We start from the raw sequence: 20506 nt of genomic DNA, 5'->3' as shown, positions 1-20506 counted from the left end.
TGCCGATAACCTTATTTGGGTTCCCTTGTATGTTATTTCTTTTCCGTAGCTGCTTTCAAGATTTTCTCTTTGTCTTTATTTTTGGTCATTTTGATTAATATGTGTCTCTGTGTATTCCTCCTTGGGTTTATTTTGTATGGTACTCGTTGTGCTTCCTGGATTTGAGTGAGTGGTTCCTTTCCTATGTTAGGGAAGTGTTTGGCTGTTATCTCTTGGAATATTTTTTCTGTCCCCTTCTCTCTCTCTCTTATCCTTCTGGCAGGAGGATGTTGGTGCGTTTAACGTTGTCCCAGAGTTCTCTGTGACTCTCTTCATTTGTTTTCAGTCTTTTTTCTCTTTTTGATTCTGCACCTGTGATTTCCACTAATCTGTCCTCCAACTCACTTATTTGTTCTTCTGCCTCCTGTCTTCTGCTGTTAGCTGCTTCTAGTGAATTTTTTTATTTCAGTTATTGTATTTTGCATCTCTTCTTGTTTAAGTTTTATATCTTGTATCTCTTTGGTCAGTGTTTCCTGTAAGGTATCCATCTTTGCCTCCAGTTTATTTCCAATGTCTTGCATCATCTTCAGCATCAACAGGCTAGAGTCTTTTTCCTGGAGGCTGAGAATCTCATGATCACTTAGCTGTTTTTCTGGATTTTTTTCTTTGTCCCTCATCTGAGTTATAGTTCTCTGTCTTTTCATTTTTATAGGTTTTTGGTGTGCACTTTTTTACATATAATAGAGTTGTAGCCTCTCTTACTTCTGGTGTCTGCCCCCCTTGTGGCTGAGGTTGATATGGGGGCTTGCTGTAGGCTTCCTGATGGTTGGGACTGATGCCTTCCCACTGGTAGGTGGAGATGATTCCTATCCCTCTGTTGGGTGAGGCTTTGTCTATAGTGAGATTAGAGATGGCTGTGTGCCTGGAGGGTCTTTAGGTAGCCTCTTTACTGATGGGTGGGGCTCTGATCCCAACTGGATTATTGTTTGGCCTGGGGCTTCTGAGCGCTGGTGAGTGGGGCTAGATTTTCCCAAAATGGCCACCTCTCGGGGAACACACGCCAATGAACAGTCCTGGGACCATTTCTTCCAATGTCCCTCCCCACAATGCTACCCAGTCACCCCATTTTCCCAGGAGGCCCTCCAAGAATTGCAGTCAGGTCTGACCCACATTCCTATGGAGACTGCTTTGCCCTGGGACCCAGTGCACCTGAAAGTCTGTGTGCACCTTTTAAGAATGGGGTCTACGTTTCCCCCAGTCCTGTGGAGCTCCTGCTCACAAGCCCCTCTGGCCTTCAATGCCAGATGCTCCAGGGGCTCTTTCTGCAAGTGCCAGATCCCCACACGTGGGAGTTTGATGTGTGGCTCAGAACTCTCACTCCTGCAGGTGAGTCTCTGAACCAGTTGCTTTCCAGTGTGTGGGGCTTCCCACCAGGAGGTATGGGGTTGCATTTATCATGTAATCGCCCCTCCTACCTCTTGATGTGGCCTCTTTTTCTTCTGAAGTAGGATATCTTTTTTAAGGTTTCTGGTCCATTTGGGTGAAGATTGCTCAGCCTTTATTTGTGAATTTTGTTGATTTTAGGAGAGAAGTTGACCTCCAGCCCTTCTGTTGCCATCTTAATCCCATCTCCCTGTGTGGCTTGCTCTGTGCTCTCTACATCCTAGCATTTAGTAATCCATCAATGCATGTTTGTTGGGCTCAACAGTAAGCCAGCAATTAAAAGCTGTAGATAGTTGTTCAGAATCTCAATTCCTACTTTCTTTAAAACTCAATTGTGCTACTTTTCTGGTTAGTTGTTTGCATATGTTGTTAAATCTCACCTAAAACATTTTAGTGTCCTAGAAAATTGCAAGGTTAACAACTGAACTGGACCAGTTTAAGCCAGGAACTCATTCAGGTTCAGGGCTAGCAGACATTATATATGTGGAAATGGAGCTAGGGTGCTCAGCTGTTCCAAGGGGCGTTGTGGCTGGAAGGCTTTTTCCTTGCCTTGGTCAGGATTTAATTGCATCAGTCATTCTAGATTTTATTTTGCTAGGACTAAATTGCCAAGCTGTGTGATCAGAGAAGAGAACACTGTTCTTGAATTTGCCTCTCATTATGACAATCACCTGGGTTCTTGGAAGCAAACCAAATGCCCGTTGTTGCATGAGTGGATAAAGAAAATGTGGTATATTCATACAATGGAATATTAAGGAAATCCTGCCATTTGGGACAACATAGGTAAACCTGGAGGCCATTATGCTAAGTGAAATGGAGTCAGACCTCAAAGGACAAACACTTCATGATACTCTTATATGTGGAATCTAAAATTGTCAAACTCTTAGAAGGAGAGAGTAGAATGGTGTTTGCCAGGAGTTGGTGGGAGGGGAAGGTGGGAAGATTTTACTCAAAGAGTATAAACTTTTGGTTATATGAGGTAAGTAAGTCCTAGAGATCTACTGCACAGCATAGTGCTTATAGTTAATACTGTATTGTACACTTAGAAATTTGCTAAGAGTAGATTTTTTTTTTTCTTTTTATGGCTGCACCTGCGGCATATGGAAGTTCTTAGGCTAGGGGTCAAATCGGAGCTGCAGCTGCCCTCCTACTCCACAACTCCAGCAACACTGATCCAAGCTGCATCTGCCACAACTTGCAGCAATGCCAAATCCTTAAGCCACTGAGAAGGACCAAGGATCGAACCCACATCCTTGTGGATACTAGTTGTGTTCTTAACTCTCTGAGCCACAACGGGAACTCCCCCGCTCCAAAAATTTCCTAAGAGATTGTAAGTGTTCTTATCACAAAAAAAAAAATAATAATAGAGGCAGGAGGGAACTTTTGGAGGTGATAGCTATGTTTATGGTATAGACTGTAGTGATGATATTTATCTCTAAACTCATCAAGTTTCATACATTATGTACAGCTTTTTGTATATCAATAAGCCTCAGTAAAATTGTTTAAAAAATAGATTCTCAGCCTAGCCTTAGACCTGTGAATCAGACTCTTCATGGGAAAGGCTTGGAATAACAGTTACCCCCAGGGAATGGGGATAAGAGGACTATTATTTCTCACTGTTCACCCTTCTCTTTTGTTTGATTTTTTTAATCTAGAGTATGTTCTGCTTTTGCTCAGTAGTAATTTATCTTTTAAATAAGTTGCAATTCATACAAAAATTCAAAAGTTACAAAGGGATATATGGGGGGGAAAATCCCTCTTCCACCTTTGTCCCTAGCCACTAGGTTCTCTTCCCCAGAGATGTGCGATATTATCAGTTTGTTGTGTATTCTTCCAGAAATGCTATGCATGTAAAAGCAAACATATAACTATACATGTAAATACCTTGTGTGTATATATATATATATAATATTATATTATATAGGCACACACAAATACACCTTTTAAAAAACACTAATGATAGTATACTGATTATATAATGTTCTGTACTTTGCTATTATCATTTAATATATCATGCTAATTTTTCCACGTGAGTACTCGGTTTTGTCCTTATTTTTCACAGTTCCACCCTATTCCATTGCATGCATATGTTATATTATACACAATTAGTCCCTTATTAAAGGTCAAGTAATTAGATTGTTTGCAGTTTTCAGCTATTACAAATAATGCTGCAGTAAATACCTTGTGTAGTTGCAGTGCCATTGCTTATAGTTGGGCATTTGCTTTGTTGTTTCAAGTGCTTTCCATATCTAAAAGATAAATCCTTAGAAGCAAAATTGCTGAGTCAAAAGATATGTGCATTTGTAACTTTGAAAGATCTTGCCAAATTGCTCTCCCTAGATATTATATGATTTATATCCCAACCTTTAATATTTGCAGGCATTCGATTCCCTCACCAATGTAATAATTGCTAATCCTATAGGAAAAATACCATGTTTCAGTGTTATTTTAATTTTCACTTTTCTCAATAAACAAGTGAATATCATTATCTTTTTATATGCTTAAGATCTATTTGTGTTTCTTTTTTGTGTATGAAATGTTCTTCTGGGTTGTTAGGCTTTTGTTTTTTCTTCTCTGTTAGAGAAATTAGCCCTGTGCACTATGACTTTTGGGGTTTGTTTTTTTTTTTTTTTTTTTTTTGCAGTTTGTCATTCGGCTTTCCCCAAGCAGAAATGTTTTGTTTTATGCAGTCAAGAGGATTGATCTTTCTCTTTGCTGTTACTAGATTTTCTCTTAAACTTTCCCCACTGAGGTTATATTTTTAAAAATTCCCCCATGGTACCTTCTATTATTTTTGTGGTTATCCCAGTCAAAGTGTAAGGGATGGATCCACCTTATTTTTATCATAAATATCCAGTCATCTCAACATTATTTATTGAATAATCTATATTACCTCTGTAATTTAAAAAAAGAGGTATTGGGAATTCCCTGGTGGCCTAGCAGCTGAGAATTAGGTTTTGTCACTGCTGTGGCTGGGGCTCAATCCATGGCCCAGAAATTTATGCATGCTGTGGGCGTGGCCAAAAAAATGACTTTTTTTTTTTCAACAAAAAAAAATGGTATTTAAATAAAGGGAAGGGCAACTGCTATAAAACAAACCAACTATCAAAAGACATTTTTGAGACAATCATGGAAAATAGAATGGGGATTGAATATTGTTAAGAAACTATTGTTAGTGTTATTGGGTGAAACGATAGGATTATGTTTGTTGTTTCTTAAAAATTAAAAAAAAAAAATTTGGCTGCACCCTTAGCATGTGGAAGTTCCCGGGCTAGGGATAGAACCCATGCCACAGCAGCCACTGCAGTGACAGCGCTGGATTCTAAACTCACTGAACCACACAGGAACTCCTGTTATTTTTGAAGTCTTTATCTGTTACAGATAAGTAATGAAGTGTTCATTGGTGATTTGATATCTGAAATGTGCTTTAAAGTATACTAGACATGACCAGCAGTCATTCTCTAGTCATCAGAGAAGTGCAAGTCAAAACCACAATGAGATATTACTTCACACTCATTAGGATGCTACTATTAAAAAAGGAAAAGGGAGTTCCCGTCGTTAACGAATCCGACTAGGAACCATGAGGTTGCGGGTTCGGTCCCTGCCCTTGCTCAGTGGGTTAACGATCCGGCGTTGCCGTCAGCTGTGGTGTAGGTTGCAGACGCGGCTCCGATCCTGCGTTGCTGTGGCTCTGGCGTAGGCCGGTGGCTACAGCTCCGATTTGACCCCTAGCCTGGGAACCTCCATATGCCGCAGGAGCGGCCCAAGAAATAGCAAAAAGACAAAAAAAAAAAAAAAAGGAAAGGAATTCCCATCGTGGCTCAGCAGTAACAAACCATGAAGATGTCATTTGGGTCCCTGGCCTTGCTTGGTGGGTTAAGGATACGGTGTTGCTATGAGCTGTGGTGTAGGTCGCAGACGCAGCTCAGATCTGGCATTGCTGTGACTGTGGTGTAGGCCGGCAGCTGCAGCTTTGATTAGAAGGAAAAAAAGAAAAAAAATAACAAGGGTTGGTGAGGTTTTGGAGAATTTGGAACACTTGTGCACTGGAATGTAAACAGTGCAGCCACTATGGAAAACAATATGGAGTTTCCTTTAAAAATTAAGAATAGAACTACCATATGATTCAGTGATTCCGCTGCTGGGTATTTACCCAGTGAACTGAAAGCAGGATCTCTAAGGGATATGTGCACATCCATGTTCATAGCAGCACTATCCAAAATAGCCAATAAGTGGAAGCACCTCAAATGTCCATTGACAGATAAATAGATAAGGAAGATGTGGTGTATACATACAGTATAATATTGTTCAGCCTTTAAAAGGAAGGAAATCCTGTCCATGGTACAACATAGATAAACCTTGAGGACATGTTAAGTGAAATAAGCCAGTCACAAAAAGGCAAATACCATATGATTCCCCAAAAAAAGTAGTTAAATTTACAGAAGCAGTAAGTAGAATGGTGGTTGCCAATAGCTGAGGAAGGGGGAAATGCAGAGTTGTTTAATGGGTATAAAGTTTCAGATTTGCAAGATAGAAAATTTATGAAGATCTGTCTCAATGTGAGTATACTTAATACTACCAAACTATACACTTAAAAATGGTTAAGATGGTAAATTTTGTTACATGATTTCTTTAAATCAAAATAAAAATCTTTCACTAAAAAAATGCCAGAAACAAAGGAGTAAGGTAGATGAAACAAGAATGACTTAAAGTTGGTTTATGCAACTGGATAATGGCATCATGAGGGTTCATTATGCTATTCTCTTTACCTTTGCATTTTACAATTTTCCATAATCTAGAGTTTTTAAAGCAAGGGTTAGAGAGCATTGGCTTTGTCGGCAGAGCTGCATTTGAATCCTAACTCCACTTTTTAAAGTTGAGATATATTTCACATACCATAAAATTTGCCATTTTAAAGTGTACAGTTCAATTGCATTTGGTCTGTTCACAGAGTTGTGCAACTCACCACTATCAAATTCCAGGACATTTTTTATCACTCCAAAAGGAAACCCAGTACCTGCTAGCAGTTATTCTCCAATCCCTCTTCCTCTCAGTCCCTAGCAACCACTAATCTATTTTCCATCACTGTATTTTCCTGTTCTGGACAATTCATATAAAAGTGTGTTTGGTTGCTTTCACTTTATAATTTTTTCAAGAGTCAGTCTTCATGTAACATGAATCAGTATTTCATTTCTTTTTATGGTTGAATAATATTCCTTTGTATGACTATACCATCTTTTTACCTGTTTTTTATCCATTTATTTATTAGTTGATAGACATTGGGTTGTTTCAACTTCTGACTTTCATGAATATGTGAACATATGTTTTCAGTTCCCTTGGGTATGTATACATATGAGTAGAATTACTACTAGATCATATAATAACCCTATGTTAACCATTTGAGGACCTCCCAGACTATTTTCCAAAGTGGCTACACCATTTTACATTTCCACCAGCAAGGTACAGAGAATTCCATTTATTCCACACCCTCGTTATTCCACATTTTAAAAATTATAGCCATCCTAGTTTGTGTTAATTGGTTTTTCGTTATGGTTTTTTGATTGGCATTCCTCTAATAATTGATGTTGAGCATCTTTTCACGTGCTTATTGGCTAGCTTCACTTTTTAGGTGTGTAACTTTGGTCAAGTTCTTCAACCTCTGAGCCTCGTTGTTCCCTCATCTGTAAAAGGGAGATAATAATGCCTCATGATGTTATTGCAAGGTTAGTAGACATGAGGTGTGCTTGGCACAGTACCTGGTACATAGTAGTTGCTCAATTGATATCTAATATTACTTTGCTACTTGAGCTGTAAGTAACCTATAATCCAGGCAGATTTTTCCAGTGACTTCAGTATATATGTTATTGAAATCTAATACTGAAATCGTGGTGCCCTTTCATTTGCCAGGGCTGCTTTCATTTTTTACAACCTCTGTAGGCCTTTCCTTTGCTGTTCTGTTGACTCTAGCTCTGTCTTTTCTGGTGCTGATTAGGACCACAGAGGATATAAACAAGAGTAAGAAGGAATCTGTGGTCTTAAAACTTGCAGATGATGGCATCGTGAAGTTAGTTTCTTGACTGCGTCAACTGTCTCAGTGCTATAAGAGTTAAGAGGAGAGATATAATCAAAGGATTTATGTAAGAGATGGTAGGCCTATGGAAATTATTTGGAACATTGGGAAAGAGAGGCAGTATGGCACTATAGGCACGGAAATCAAGTGAGCAAAGAAAAGGAAACAGTAATTTTGGAGAAGGTGGTTAGAAAACTAGCCTAATATAAGTAGGGTGTTGGGGACCTGTGAGAGATTATTTGTGAGATTTGTATTCTAATGTTTTCTTTTTTCTTTCTCTGCTTTTTTTTAGGGCCACACCTGCGGCATATGGATGTTCCCAGGCTAGGGGTCAAATCAGAGCTACAGCTGCTGGCCTACACCGCAGCCACAGCCAGCGCAGGATCTGAGCCACATCTGTGATCTACACCATAGCCATGGCAACACCAGATCCTTAACACACTGAGCAAGGCCAGGGATAGAACCCGCATCCTCATGGATATTAGTTGGGTTCATAACCCACTGACCCACAATGGGAACTCCGAGCCACAGCAGAAACTCCTATTGTTTTCTGTTACTTACCCCAGAATATGTAATGAAAGAAGTTTTATATCTGGAATCATGAGATTTTTGTTCTAACTTGGTTCTGTTGATGATTAACTAGATAACCATGTCAAGTCATCTATCCTTTCTAAGGCTAGTTGCCTAAATAGTAAAATGAGTAATTGGGTGTGTGTATATATATATGTGTGTGTGTGTGTGTGTGTGTGTGTGTGTGTGTATATATATATCAGATCACCTGGATGTGTTTTTAAATATCTTATAATTCCTATATCAATTATATCTCAACAAAGCTAAAACTTTTTAAAAATGAGTAATTGAATTAGTTCAGTGGCTCTTAATTGAGAATGTGCATCAGAACCTACTGGAAGCTATTTTGGAATATGGGTATTTGGATCACACTCAGGAAATTGATTTAGCAGATCTGAGTTGAGGCACGGGTTTGTATATTTTGAAAATGCTTTCCAGGAGTTCACGTTGTGGTGCAGCGGAAACAAATCGACTAGGAACCATGAGGTTGTGTGTTTGATCCCTGGCCTCGCTCAGTGGATTAAGGATCTGGCATTGCCGTGGACTGTGGTGTAGGTTGCAGACGTGGCTCGGATCCTGTGTTGCTGTGGCATAGGCTGGTGGCTGTAGCTCTGATTAGACCCCTAGACTGGGAACCTCCATATTGCTGTGGTTGCAGCCCTTAAAAAAAAAGGAAATGCTTTCCAAGTTATTGTGATTTACATTCCTAAAGTTATAAGGGCCACCAGATTTGTTAAAAATCACTAATCCTTGGCTTTCTGGAGTTGAAATCACTTGAATGGTGGCATAATCAACTTTAGACCAGTTAAAGGTAATGTGTTGCAGCAGAAAGAGCAAGGACTTTGGGGTCAGTCTGACCTAGGTTCCTGTTTCCCAGCTCTGTGGCCCTGAACATGCCACATTACTTCTCTGAGCCTCAGTTTCCTTATCAGAGCAATGGGGCTTATAACACCTACTTGGTCAGATTGTGGCAGTGAGAGAGAACGTATCACACTCAGCACTATGCCTGGTACAAGGCAGATGGATGCTCAATCAGTAGTAAATGCTGGAAGAAACCATCACCAGGAGACAGCAAAAGACTATACTCCTACCCTGACCCATCTAGAGTTAATCATAACTCTAGACGTAAATATGTTGCAATGCAAACTAAGGATTTTTGCTTCCTTTGCCTGGATATCAAATAAATACAGACTTTGCTTTGCTATCTGTTTACTAGTGCCCCCCGCCCCCGTGTAACATAATATGTGACATGGCTATCTACTGTGACTAGACTCCCTTTCTATAGCTTAGATAAAGCTTAATGCATTGAAACTCCTGTAAGACTCCGGAAAACTACTATTCCTTTAAAAATTAAATGAAAAAAACAGGTCAGCTGAGTTCAACAAAATGTAGGCTCTAAAGCCAAATTCCAGGCTTTGCTCCTTCCAGCCATAGGATCTTAGGGATCTAATGTAAAATGGGGATAATAATAATAGTTATGGCCTCCAAAGATTGTTTTGAGTGTTAAATGAGTTAATGTATATGAAGTAATTGGAACATTGCTTAGCACATAGTACATGTCCAGTATCTGTTAGTAACTATTTTTCATAGTACTATGCCCCAGGAATACTGATATGAGCCAGGAATACAGAGATGATAAGTTAAAGTCTCTGCGGTCAAGGAACTTAGTGTGGTAAAGCCCCAATAAGCATTTATGCACATTGTGCAGATCACTTTAGTATGCTTTATGTACAGTAATAGAGGTGTACACGGGAATGGTACTTAATAGTCTGCCTCTATTACATTAAAAACAGTGCTTCTCCAGGAAGAAGCCTGGTACAACAGACAGTATGCTTTTTGGAGTCAGATCAGCTTGGGTTTGAATCCTGTATGTAGTCACTTAATTATGCAATTTTGGGAGCAGCCAACCTCTTGCAGCCTTACTTTTTCCATTTTTAAAATGAGGTGAAGTTTCAGACTTCTAACTGTTGGAAGTGCCCTATTTTGGTGCCAAGTGCTTTAAGGCACTCTGAAGAAAAAAGCAGGGATTTAAAAAAGAATTAGATGAACTTAGATTCAGAGTCTAGCTATATGTTCTTCAACCTTCTGTGTCATTTTCTACTTGTATGTTTTTTCATCCATATCTACCTTTCCCATGGTTGTTATGCTGAGACAATAAAGTACAAATGGTATATAGAAGGTGCTGAGCAATAATATAGCTTTGTTATCATTCTAGCAAAGGTCTCTTCTGTTATTGTTTAAGTAAAAATCTTAAATAATATATACCATGTTGATTTCAGTATTCTTTTAGAGAGCCTCAGGCCATAGTTTCATGCAAGGAGTCAAAACAGTGGGCATTTGAATGAACACATTGGATGAAGCTGCTTGTGTTTAAGGAAGTTCTAGGCTAGGAGAGGCTTTTTTTTTTTAAGAGTATTTTGTTCAGCCTTATAATCTTAAATTTGAACAAACTATAAAATTCTGTTATTAACCTTCCTGACTTCTAACCAACTGCAGGTCACCTTCTGTTGCATGATGTGTTCTCTTCTTCCCTCCTAGGTCTTTCAGAGCCTTGAAGACCACCATTTGGAAGTGGTGGCTTTTTTCAGGGAAAATGGCTTCCATGGCCTTCTTGCCCATGACTCCGAGTATGCTCTCTACAATATTCCCTCTTACTATAGTTCCCATGCTCTGAAGCTCAGCTGGAATGGGAAGAATCTCACTACCAATCAGTTCCTGATGCAGGAGGTGGCCAAGCAGCTGGGCCTGAAGCGGATGAATTTTCCCATATTTGCTGCCCTGCTAGGTAGGTGATCCAAAGAACAGACTCCAGTGGTTGGTAAAATTTCCTGTTCCAATATAAAGAGATGAAGACTAGAGCGATTTAGCTTATCATTGTTGGACTTATCTTCTGAAAGTCTGTATGCCAAACGCTGTGCTTCTGGGCTTCTTACTAGAAACTTGGCATATTTATCTTATGAATTAATACCGGATATTCCAGAACATTATTTTGATTTGCGTAAAACTTTTTCTTTTGTTACATTCTGTAAGTATTTTATGCAGAGTACTATCTTAGGCCAAATGTTTTACTAGCCCTAGACAACTATGGTTTCCCACTCAGAGCATTAGCATTTCTTTCCCAGTGTCTAAATTTAGATCAAGAACACAAATAATTCATGCTTTTCTTTTTGCTTCTGTTGTGCTGACATTTTATTATGAAAATTCCCCAAAGTACAGCAAAATTGAAAGAATTTTGCAGTGAAAATCCTCTATATACCACCTGTTTTCTCCCATTAACATTTTACTACACTTGCTTTATCATAGATCTATCCATTCTGTCAATCTATCCATCTTTCTTTTAAAGATGTATTTCAAAGTAAGTTGCAGAATGTTGATTATGTTTTGAGTTGATTTTACAGTACTGACAGCATGAAGGTTAGTTAATATCTTGTCTCGGGTGGACCTCTGTTTATAATCCCAAAGGATTTGAGCTTGGATAATCTAGTGGAATCAGCACAAGTTTTAGAGTTAGGCCTTGGGCAAATCACTGAAGTTACACCTCCCTGGTTTCAGTTTCCTCATCTGTAAAATGGAATACTAATCCTCACAGTGGTATTGATAAAGTTAAATGAAAAAAGATATATAAAATGCCCAGCACTTAGTAGGCAGTCAGTAATTGTGACTATTATTATAAAAGGCAGCATGACTGAGTGAGAAAAAAAAAGCATGGACTTTGGAGTCAGTCATTCCTAGGTTCCTATCCTGGCGTGGGCCCTTGGTAGATGTGTCACTTTGGGCAAAGTCACCAAACTTTTTCAAACTTCAGTTTCCTTATAAAATGGAGATAATAAAAATACTATATACAGTTATTATAAAGATGATGCATATAATGCATATAATACATAGTAAGTAATCCACACATAGTTCCTCTAGTTATTACATTAAGAATATAGACCTATGTGAATTATTCGGTCGTCTTCTCTCCCAGAAATCCTTTCATGTCCTGGAGGCTCTAAAAAACATTTGTACAGTCAATAAATGACAAATATACTTTATAGGTAACCACATTCTCCCAGATGAGGACCTGGCTGCTTTTCACTGGAGCCTCTTGGGACCAGAACATCCCCTTGCATCACTTAAGGTAATGTGCCCCATTTGCTGCCTATATATCCATGCCTGGAGGACATCAGGTTTTGATTGGAGTTTCAATAGAATAAATATCTTTCATCAGGCCTGAAATATTTCAGATACTTAAAAACAATTTTTATAATTATAATTGATACCCTTAATAAGGAAAAACTCAGTTTTCTACTTTCTGTGTAAGGAAAAATACAGTTCTTCCCTCCTATGTCTTTCTTTCCTGTGTGTCTCTACTCTCACACTACTACCACACTCACAGAATACTTTACTTCTGACACTTCTGGTCACTAAACATGTAGGGGTTTTACCCGACACCAAGCAATTTTCTGTGACACCAGCTGGGTGTCCTACAATTTAACTCAATTCTAACACTGTCTACCTGGAAGTAGTGTCAGATCCCACAGGTTAAGGCCTCAGTCCCACAAGACTGACCTGCCCCCCCCCACACACACACACATTTCAGACACCAGTCACAAGCCAAGTTATCACCTGTGCTTTTTACCAACCACCTGGCTATGGATTAGAGGTTCCAATGAACCTTCTCGGGTTCAATTAGTTTGTTAAAGCATGTCATAGAATTCAGGGAAATACATTTACCAGTTTGTAAAAGAATATGTTAAAAGATGCAGATGAACAACCAGATGAAGAAATACATAGGATGAGGCCTGGGAGGATTCCGTGCACAGAAGCCACATCCCCATGGATTGGGGTACATCACCTTCCTGGTACATGAATGTTTTCTCCAATCTGGAAGTTCTCTGAAACCTGCACTTTGGGGATTTTATGAAGGCTTCATCACATAGGCATGATTCATCATTAACTCCATTTTCAGGCCTTCTCCCCTCTCTAGAGAATGGAAGTAGAGTAGAGTTGAAAATTCCAAGCTTCTAATCGTGGCTTGATCTTTTCAGTGATCAGCCCTCACCCAGGAGCCCACCCAGAGCTACTTCATTAGAGGAAGAGATGCTCCTAGTGCCCTTACCACTTTGGAAATTACAAAGGTTTCAGGAGCTCTATGCCGGGAACTGGGATCACAGAACAATATATATTTTCTATTATCTCATACCCTTATCTTAAGGATTCATACAAACCTATGAAGAAAAATACTAATACCCCCAATGAATGAAATAATGAGCAAAGGAAAAAAGCAGACAATTCACAAAAGAGGAAATACAGTGGCCAATAATATGACTAGGTGTTAAACCTCACTAGTGATCAGACATGAAAATTAAATGAGCAGTGTGATATTTTTTAACCTACCAGTTTAGCAAATATTGAAAAATTAGTCTACCTACGACTGTCAAGGCTGGTACTCTCATACACTTCTGGTGGTAATGTAAGTTGGTATGGTGGTATTATATTTCCCTCATTCTTTTCACTCTCCTAGGTGACCATTTCACACCCTTTCCTCAAACATCTAATGCTCCTTCCTCCTTGCTCACTCTCAGCTCATGACCTGGTTTCCCAATTTCACTGAGACAGTTGAAGCAACAGAAGAGAATTTCAACCAGCTCCTACCCTGCATACTCTGCCTGCCTCCTGTTAACTGTAGATGACCTGTCCATGTTCCTCTCTAAGGCTGGCCCCTCCAGTCTTATGCTGGTTCCATCCCCTCTTCCTAACTTAAGGGCATCACTTCAGCAATTCTCCCCTCTTTCTCCTACATCATCAGTTTCCTTCCCTTAATTGGCTCTTTCCCATCAGATGTATAAGCATGTTTCCATCTTAAAAAATAAAACAAAACCTGTTCTTGACTTTACCCCCTCCACTCAAGCTACTGCTCCATATTTCTTCTTCCCTTATAGCAAACTCTTCTAGAGAGTTGTCTGTGCTTGAGCTGTTTATTCTCCTTTTTCCCCGTTCTCTCCTCAATTTGCTTTGCTGAAATTGTTCTTAACAAAGTTACCAATGACCGTGATGTTAAAAATCCAATGACTAGCTCTCACTTTTCATCTTACTTGACCAGTCAGCAGCATATGACTCAGTTGCTCATTCCTTCATTCTTAGAATGTGTTCTTCACTTGGCTTTAAGGACACATTCTTCTAGTTTCCTTCCTACTTCACTGGCTGCTGCTTCTGACTCTTTTGTTGCTTCTTTCTCTTCTCTACTTCTTAACTTTGGAGTGTTCCTGAGTTCTATTCTCAGTCCCTTCTCTTTTCTATCCATACACACTAACTTGATGATTGATCTCATCTAGTCTCCTGACTTAAAATACCATCTGTCCATTGATGACTCCTAAATATATGTCTCCAGCTTTGATCTCCTCTTTGAACTTCAGCTTCTAATATCTAATGGCCTACTAAATATCTCAAAGAAATTCCTGATCTTTTCCCTAAATGTGTACCTCCCACAGCCTTCTGTAATTTTCTTTTTTTTTTTTTTTTTTTTTTTTTGCTTTTTAGGGCCACACTTGCAGCATATGGAGGTTCCCAGGCTAAGGGTCAAATTGGAGCTATAGCTGCCAGCCTATGCCACAGCCACAGCAACGCAGGATCCAAGCCGTGTCTGCAACCTACACCAGAGCTCACGGCAACACCAGATCCTTAACCCACTGGGTGAGGCCAGGGATAGAACTCACAACCTCATTGTTCCTGGTCAGATTCATTTCTGCTGTGCCATGACGGGAACTCCTATGATTTTCATTAATGGCAACCTCATCCTTCCAGTTGCTCAGCCTAAAAGCCTTGTATTGATTCTTGACCTCTCTCTCTCTTTCTCATATCCCACGTCTCTTTTCAGGAAATATCATTAGTTCTTCCTTCAAAATATATCCACTTCTCACCATTTTCACAGTTACTGCCTTGGTCTAGCCACCATTCTCACCTGGATTATTAGAACACTTTACTAACTGTTGGTCTTCTGCTTGTACCTTTCCCTGCCCACCCCCAGCTTCAAATTTATTCTTAATACAACAGCCAGACTGACCATTTTGAAAACTGACTCAGATCATGTCACTTCTCTTTTCAAAGTTCTCCAGTGACTCTCTCACGTACCTAATCTTTACTATGGCCTACAAAGCCCCTGGTACAGCTCTGATCTCATCTTCCCTTTTCTTTTGCTCATAGAACCTTTGCCCTTACCATTCTTTCTACTTTTCCTGCCTCGTAGCTATTTCCTCACTCCTATAGGTTTTCTCAAATGTTCTTTTCTCAGCGTGGCCTTTCCTGACACCCTATTTAAAATTACATACCCCCCACCCCAACATACTTGTATTCCCCAGCCCCCTGTCTGCCTAGATTTTTGCCATAGCACTTATCTACATCTAGTACACTATGCATTTTACTTAATCTGTTTGTTTAACTCCTTTTACCCCATTCCAGTACAGCTACACTAGAATTCAAGCTCCTGTGAGGACAGGGAGTTTTGTCTATCTTGTTCACTGCTGTATCCCTGATACCTAGGACAGTGCCTGGCACACAGTAGGCAGTAAATACCTGAAGGAAGGGATGAATGGTATAGCCTTTTGGCTAAATAATTTATATTAAAAAGCTTTTAAGAAGTTTGTGCCCTTTGACTTCGTAATTATCATTCTAGGAAGCTTGTTAAATAATTAAAAGTGGACAACAAACCATACCTAAATTTCATCACAGCATTAAAAAAAAAACCTTATTTAAAAAAATTTCAAGCACACAAAAGTAGAAAAAATAATATAATAATATAGTGAACCACCACCATAATGTCTTACAGATCCAACAGTTATCAAGATGTGGCCACACTTGCTGGGGTTTTTGTTGTTGCTGTTGCTAACATATTTTAAAACAAGTGCCAGACCTCAAGTCATTTGACTCTCACATTCTTTGATATGCATCTCTAAAACATACAGTCATTTTCTTACATAAGCACAATGCCATTATTACTCCTAACAAAATTAATAATTTCTTGGTATCATCTTAATATCCAGTCCATAGATTTTCTTGATTGTCTCAAAAAAGCCTTTTTGTGGTTAGTTCAAATCAGGATCCAAAAACTGTCTACACATTACAACATTAACTTCAATAGCAAAAATTTGGAAGTAGCCAAAATGTATCATGAAAGAAAATTGATTAATTATGACAGTGTCATAAAACAGCGGTTATCTTGGTAGCAGGATTATGGATGATATGATTCTGTCTTTCTTTGTACTTTTCAATCTTGGTTCCAAGTGTTCTGTTCTGAGAATTAGAGGGGAAAACGAAAAGATTTTTAACTGTCTCTTGGTAAATTTAGGTAGTGGAATTGAATTCTGTATCTCACCCTTTCTTTTGTTTTGCTTTTTAGGGCCACACGTGCGGCGCATGGAAGTTCTCAGGCTAAGGGTCAAATCAGAGCTACAAGCTGCCCGCCACAGCCACAGCCATAGCAACTCGGGATCTGAGCCGTGTCTGTGACCTGCACCACAGCTCACAGCAACACCAGATCCCCACCCACTGAGCGAAGCTAGTGATCCAAGCCACATTCTCATGAATACTAGTTGGATTTGTTTCTGCTGCACCACGACGGGAACTCCCTCACCCTTTCCTTAGTGATCCATCTTTGATATCAGTGTGCCTTGCTTATCTTACTTCTTCTAGGTCAGAGCTCATCAGCTGGTTCTTCCTCCTTGTGATGTGGTAATCAAGGCTGTTTCTGAGTACGTTAGTTCCATCAAAGACCCCTCAAACCTGGATGTGGTTGGGAAGGATGTTTTCAAACAGTCTCAGGTGAGCTAGCCTTCCCCTTCTTAAGAATCACCTGTTTTCTTACCCTTTCAAGTATCACCAGCAGATCTGATCTTTTTTGTGCTGCCTACCTTCTCTCCTCCTAGCTACTTGTTTTTTCCCTGCTTAAAGATAGGTACCACAAGGTTCCCTATAGAGAACATTACCATTAAATGATTCTCTACCTTTTTCTCAGATTATTAAAATTATATAAGCTTCTTCTGGAAAATTTAGAAAATAAGTCACTTATAATCTCATTACCCAGAAATAACTTGCTGTAGTTATCACTCTGGCATATGACCTTCTCTATTTTTTTGTGTCAGTGTATATTTTAATATAAAGGAGGTCTTGCTTATTTGAGGATAATGGGTACTGAAAGAGACTACTTAAGTAGGTCCACATAAAACAGAAATCAATGTTTCATTGTTAATAGTGAAAAAAGGCCTCGACTAGGATTTAGTCTTGTGAAATGAAATGAAAATTTAGGAAAATAAGTTAGTTTTATTTTAAATAATTTCATGTATACTTGTACTTTGGGGTTTTTTGTTTTATTTTTAAAATTAACATACATTGAAACTGACTTTTGCATATGCATGTGTACAGTTATATGAATTTTTGACACATGTATAGATTTATGTAACCAGTATCACAATCAGGATTAAGAACAATTGAACCACCCCCAAAAATCTCTCATACTGTTCCTTTGTAATCACACCCAAACTCATCCCTAATCCCTGGCAACCACCAGTCTATTCTCTGTCATTATAGTTATATCTTTTAGAGAATAACATGCAAAGAGAATCATACAGTATGTAATCTTTTGAGAATGGCATTTTTCATTCAAAATAATGCCTTTTAGATTGTTCTAAGTTTTTGCATGTTTCATCTCTCAATAATTCATTCCTTTTTGTTTCCTAATAGTATACACATTCTGTGGCTATACCACAGTTTGTTTATCTACTCACCCCTAGGGGATATTTGAGTTGTTTCCAATTTTTGATCATTTGAATAGAGCTTCTATAAACATTTCTGTACAGGTTTTTGTATGAACATAGGTTTTTATTTCCTTACTATACATACCTAACAATGGAATTTCTGGGTCATATGGTAAGTGTATGTTTAACTTTATGAGACTGGCAAACCATTTTCCAGAGTGGCTACTTGCATTCCTCAACCAACACTTGTTATTGTCAGTATTTGTTATTGTCAGATTTAGTTAGTCATTCTCACAGCTGTGTAGTGGTAGCTCATCATAATTTTAATTTGCATTTCTCAAAAGATTAATGACGAACATTTTTTTTCTGTGCTTATTTGCCATCCATATATACTCTTTAGTGAATGATCTGTTCATGAATAGTCTTTTGCTAATTTTTTAATTGATTTGTTTGATTAGTTCAGTTGAGTTTCAAGAGTTCTTTGTATATTCTGCATACAAGACCTTTTGTCAGATATCTGGTTTGCAAATATTTTCTTCCAGTCTATAGTTTGTCTTTACATTTTTTAACAGTATCTTTTGCTAAGTGAAAGTTTTCCATTTTTATCTTTTATGGATCATGCTTTTGGTGTCACATCTAAGAACTCTTTGCCTAACTGCAGGCATGATGTCCTGGTTTCTTCTAAGAATTATATAGTTTTTACATTTTACATTTAGAACAAATCATCTACTTTGAGTTCATATTTTTATGAAGTCTGAGGTGTTTTGTTTTAATTTGTTTTTGCATGTTGATGTCCAGTTGTTTCAACAAAGTTTGGTGAAAAGGCTCTTCTTTGTCCATTGACTTGCCTTTGTAAAGATCAATTGTCCACATTTGGGTGGATCTATTTTTGGACTCTATTCTGTTCAGTTGATCTATGTATCTATCTCTTTTGAAATAGAACACTGTTTTGAATCTGTAGCTCTATTTTAAGTCTTTGTTGTTGTTAAGTTTTTTTTTCCTTTGACATACAGATATGTACATATTTAGTGAACTATACACTTTGAAATAATTCAAAATCACATTACATTTGCAAGAATAGCATAAAGAATTCCCATCTATCCTTTATCTAGTTTCTCTGCTATTTAACATGTTGCCACATTCACCCCATTGAATATTCTCTTACATCAACACAGAATAGTTACCACATTCAGGAAATTTAACCATCATTGTACTTTTATCTGCTCCCCAGTTCACGTTCTAGTTTTAGCAATCTTCTCTATGATGACGTTTATAAATGTTGTCTTCCTTTTCCCCATCCATCCATCTCTTTTCATCTGGAACAGATATTCGTCTTTGTGTGCGTGCGTGACATTGACATTTTTAAGGAGTACAGGCAATTATTTTATATTGTGTCTCTTAATGTGGGTTTGCCAGGTAGTTCTTCATGAGTAGGTTCAGGCTGAGACTTCTTTTTTTTCTTTTTTTTTTTTTTTTTTTTTTTTATTTTCCCACTGTACAGCAAGGGGGTCAGGTTATCCTTACATGTATACATTGCAATTACAGTTTTTCCCCCACCCTTTCTTCTGTTGCAACATGAGTATCTAGACATAGTTCTCAATGCTATTCAGCAGGATCTCCTTGTAAATCTATTCTAGGTTGTGTCTGATAAGCCCAAGCTCCCGATCCCTCCCACTCCCTCCCCCTCCCATCAGGCAGCCACAAGTCTCTTCTCCAAGTCCATGATTTTCTTTTCTGAGGCGATGTTCATTTGTGCTGGATATTAGCTTCCAGTTATAAGTGATATCATATGGTATTTGTCTTTGTCTTTCTGGCTCATTTCACTCAGGATGAGATTCTCTACTTCCATCCATGTTGCTGCAAATGGCATTGTGTCATCCTTTTTTATGGCTGAGTAGTATTCCATTCTGTATATATACCACCTCTTCCGAATCCATTCATCTGTCGATGGACATTTGGATTGTTTCCATGTCCTGGCTATTGTGAAGAGTGCTGCAATGAACATGCGGGTGCAAGTGTCTCTTTTAAGTAGCGCTTTGTCCGGATAGATGCCCAAGAGTGGGATTGCGGGGTCATATGGAAGTTCTATGTATAGATTTCTAAGGTATCTCCAAACTGTTCTCCATAGTGGCTGTACCAGTTTACATTCCCACCAGCAGTGCAGGAGGGTTCCCTTTTCTCCACAGCCCCTCCAGCACTTGTTATTTGTGGACTTATGAATGATGACCATTCTGACTGGTGTGAGGTGATATCTCATGGTAGTTTTGATTTGCATTTCTCTTATAATCAGCGATGTTGAGCATTTTTTCATGTGTTTGTTGGCCATCTGTATATCTTCTTTGGAGAAATGTCTATTCAGGTCTTTTGCCCCTTTTTCCATTGATTGATTGGCTTTTTTGCTGTTGGGTTGTATAAGTTGTTTATATATTCTAGAGATTAAGCCCTTGTCAGTTGCATCATTTGAAACTGTTTTCTCCCATTCTGTAAGTTGTCTTTTTGTTTTCTTTTTGGTTTCCTTTGCTGTGCAAAAGCTTTTCAGTTTGATGAGGTCCCATGGGTTTATTTTTGCTCTAATTTCTATTGCTTTGGGAGACTGACCTGAGAAAATATTCATGAGGTTGATGTCAGAGAGTGTTTTGCCTATGTTTTCTTCTAGGAGTTTGATGGTGTCCTGTCGTATATTTAAGTCTTTCAGCCATTTTGAGTTTATTTT

The 20506-nt window shown here is 38.6% G+C and overlaps 1 protein-coding gene across 3 annotated transcripts in view; it reads left to right on the top strand.

The window, feature by feature from the left end:
- The window catches only part of FAM120C (family with sequence similarity 120 member C), a 132759-nt gene that overhangs the window by 15726 nt on the left and 96527 nt on the right, over window positions 1-20506 (top strand). For all 3 annotated transcript variants that reach the window (XM_085007984.1, XM_085007985.1, XM_021080777.2), the window contains exons 2-4: window positions 10601-10847; window positions 12100-12182; window positions 16733-16861. In XM_085007984.1, the coding sequence (XP_084864110.1) occupies window positions 10601-10847; window positions 12100-12182; window positions 16733-16861 (459 nt within the window). The remainder of the gene's footprint in view (window positions 1-10600; window positions 10848-12099; window positions 12183-16732; window positions 16862-20506) is intronic.

This window comes from Sus scrofa, chromosome X, assembly GCF_054392235.1.
Source record: "Sus scrofa isolate SSC_HxYL_T2T_F1_AM1 chromosome X, Sscrofa_HxYL_maternal_Yorkshire_Landrace_v2.0, whole genome shotgun sequence".
In the NCBI taxonomy this organism is placed as follows: Eukaryota; Metazoa; Chordata; class Mammalia; order Artiodactyla; family Suidae; genus Sus; species Sus scrofa.
The sequence above is the reverse complement of the archived record's forward strand: the minus strand, read 5'-3'. Positions and strand labels throughout refer to the sequence as shown.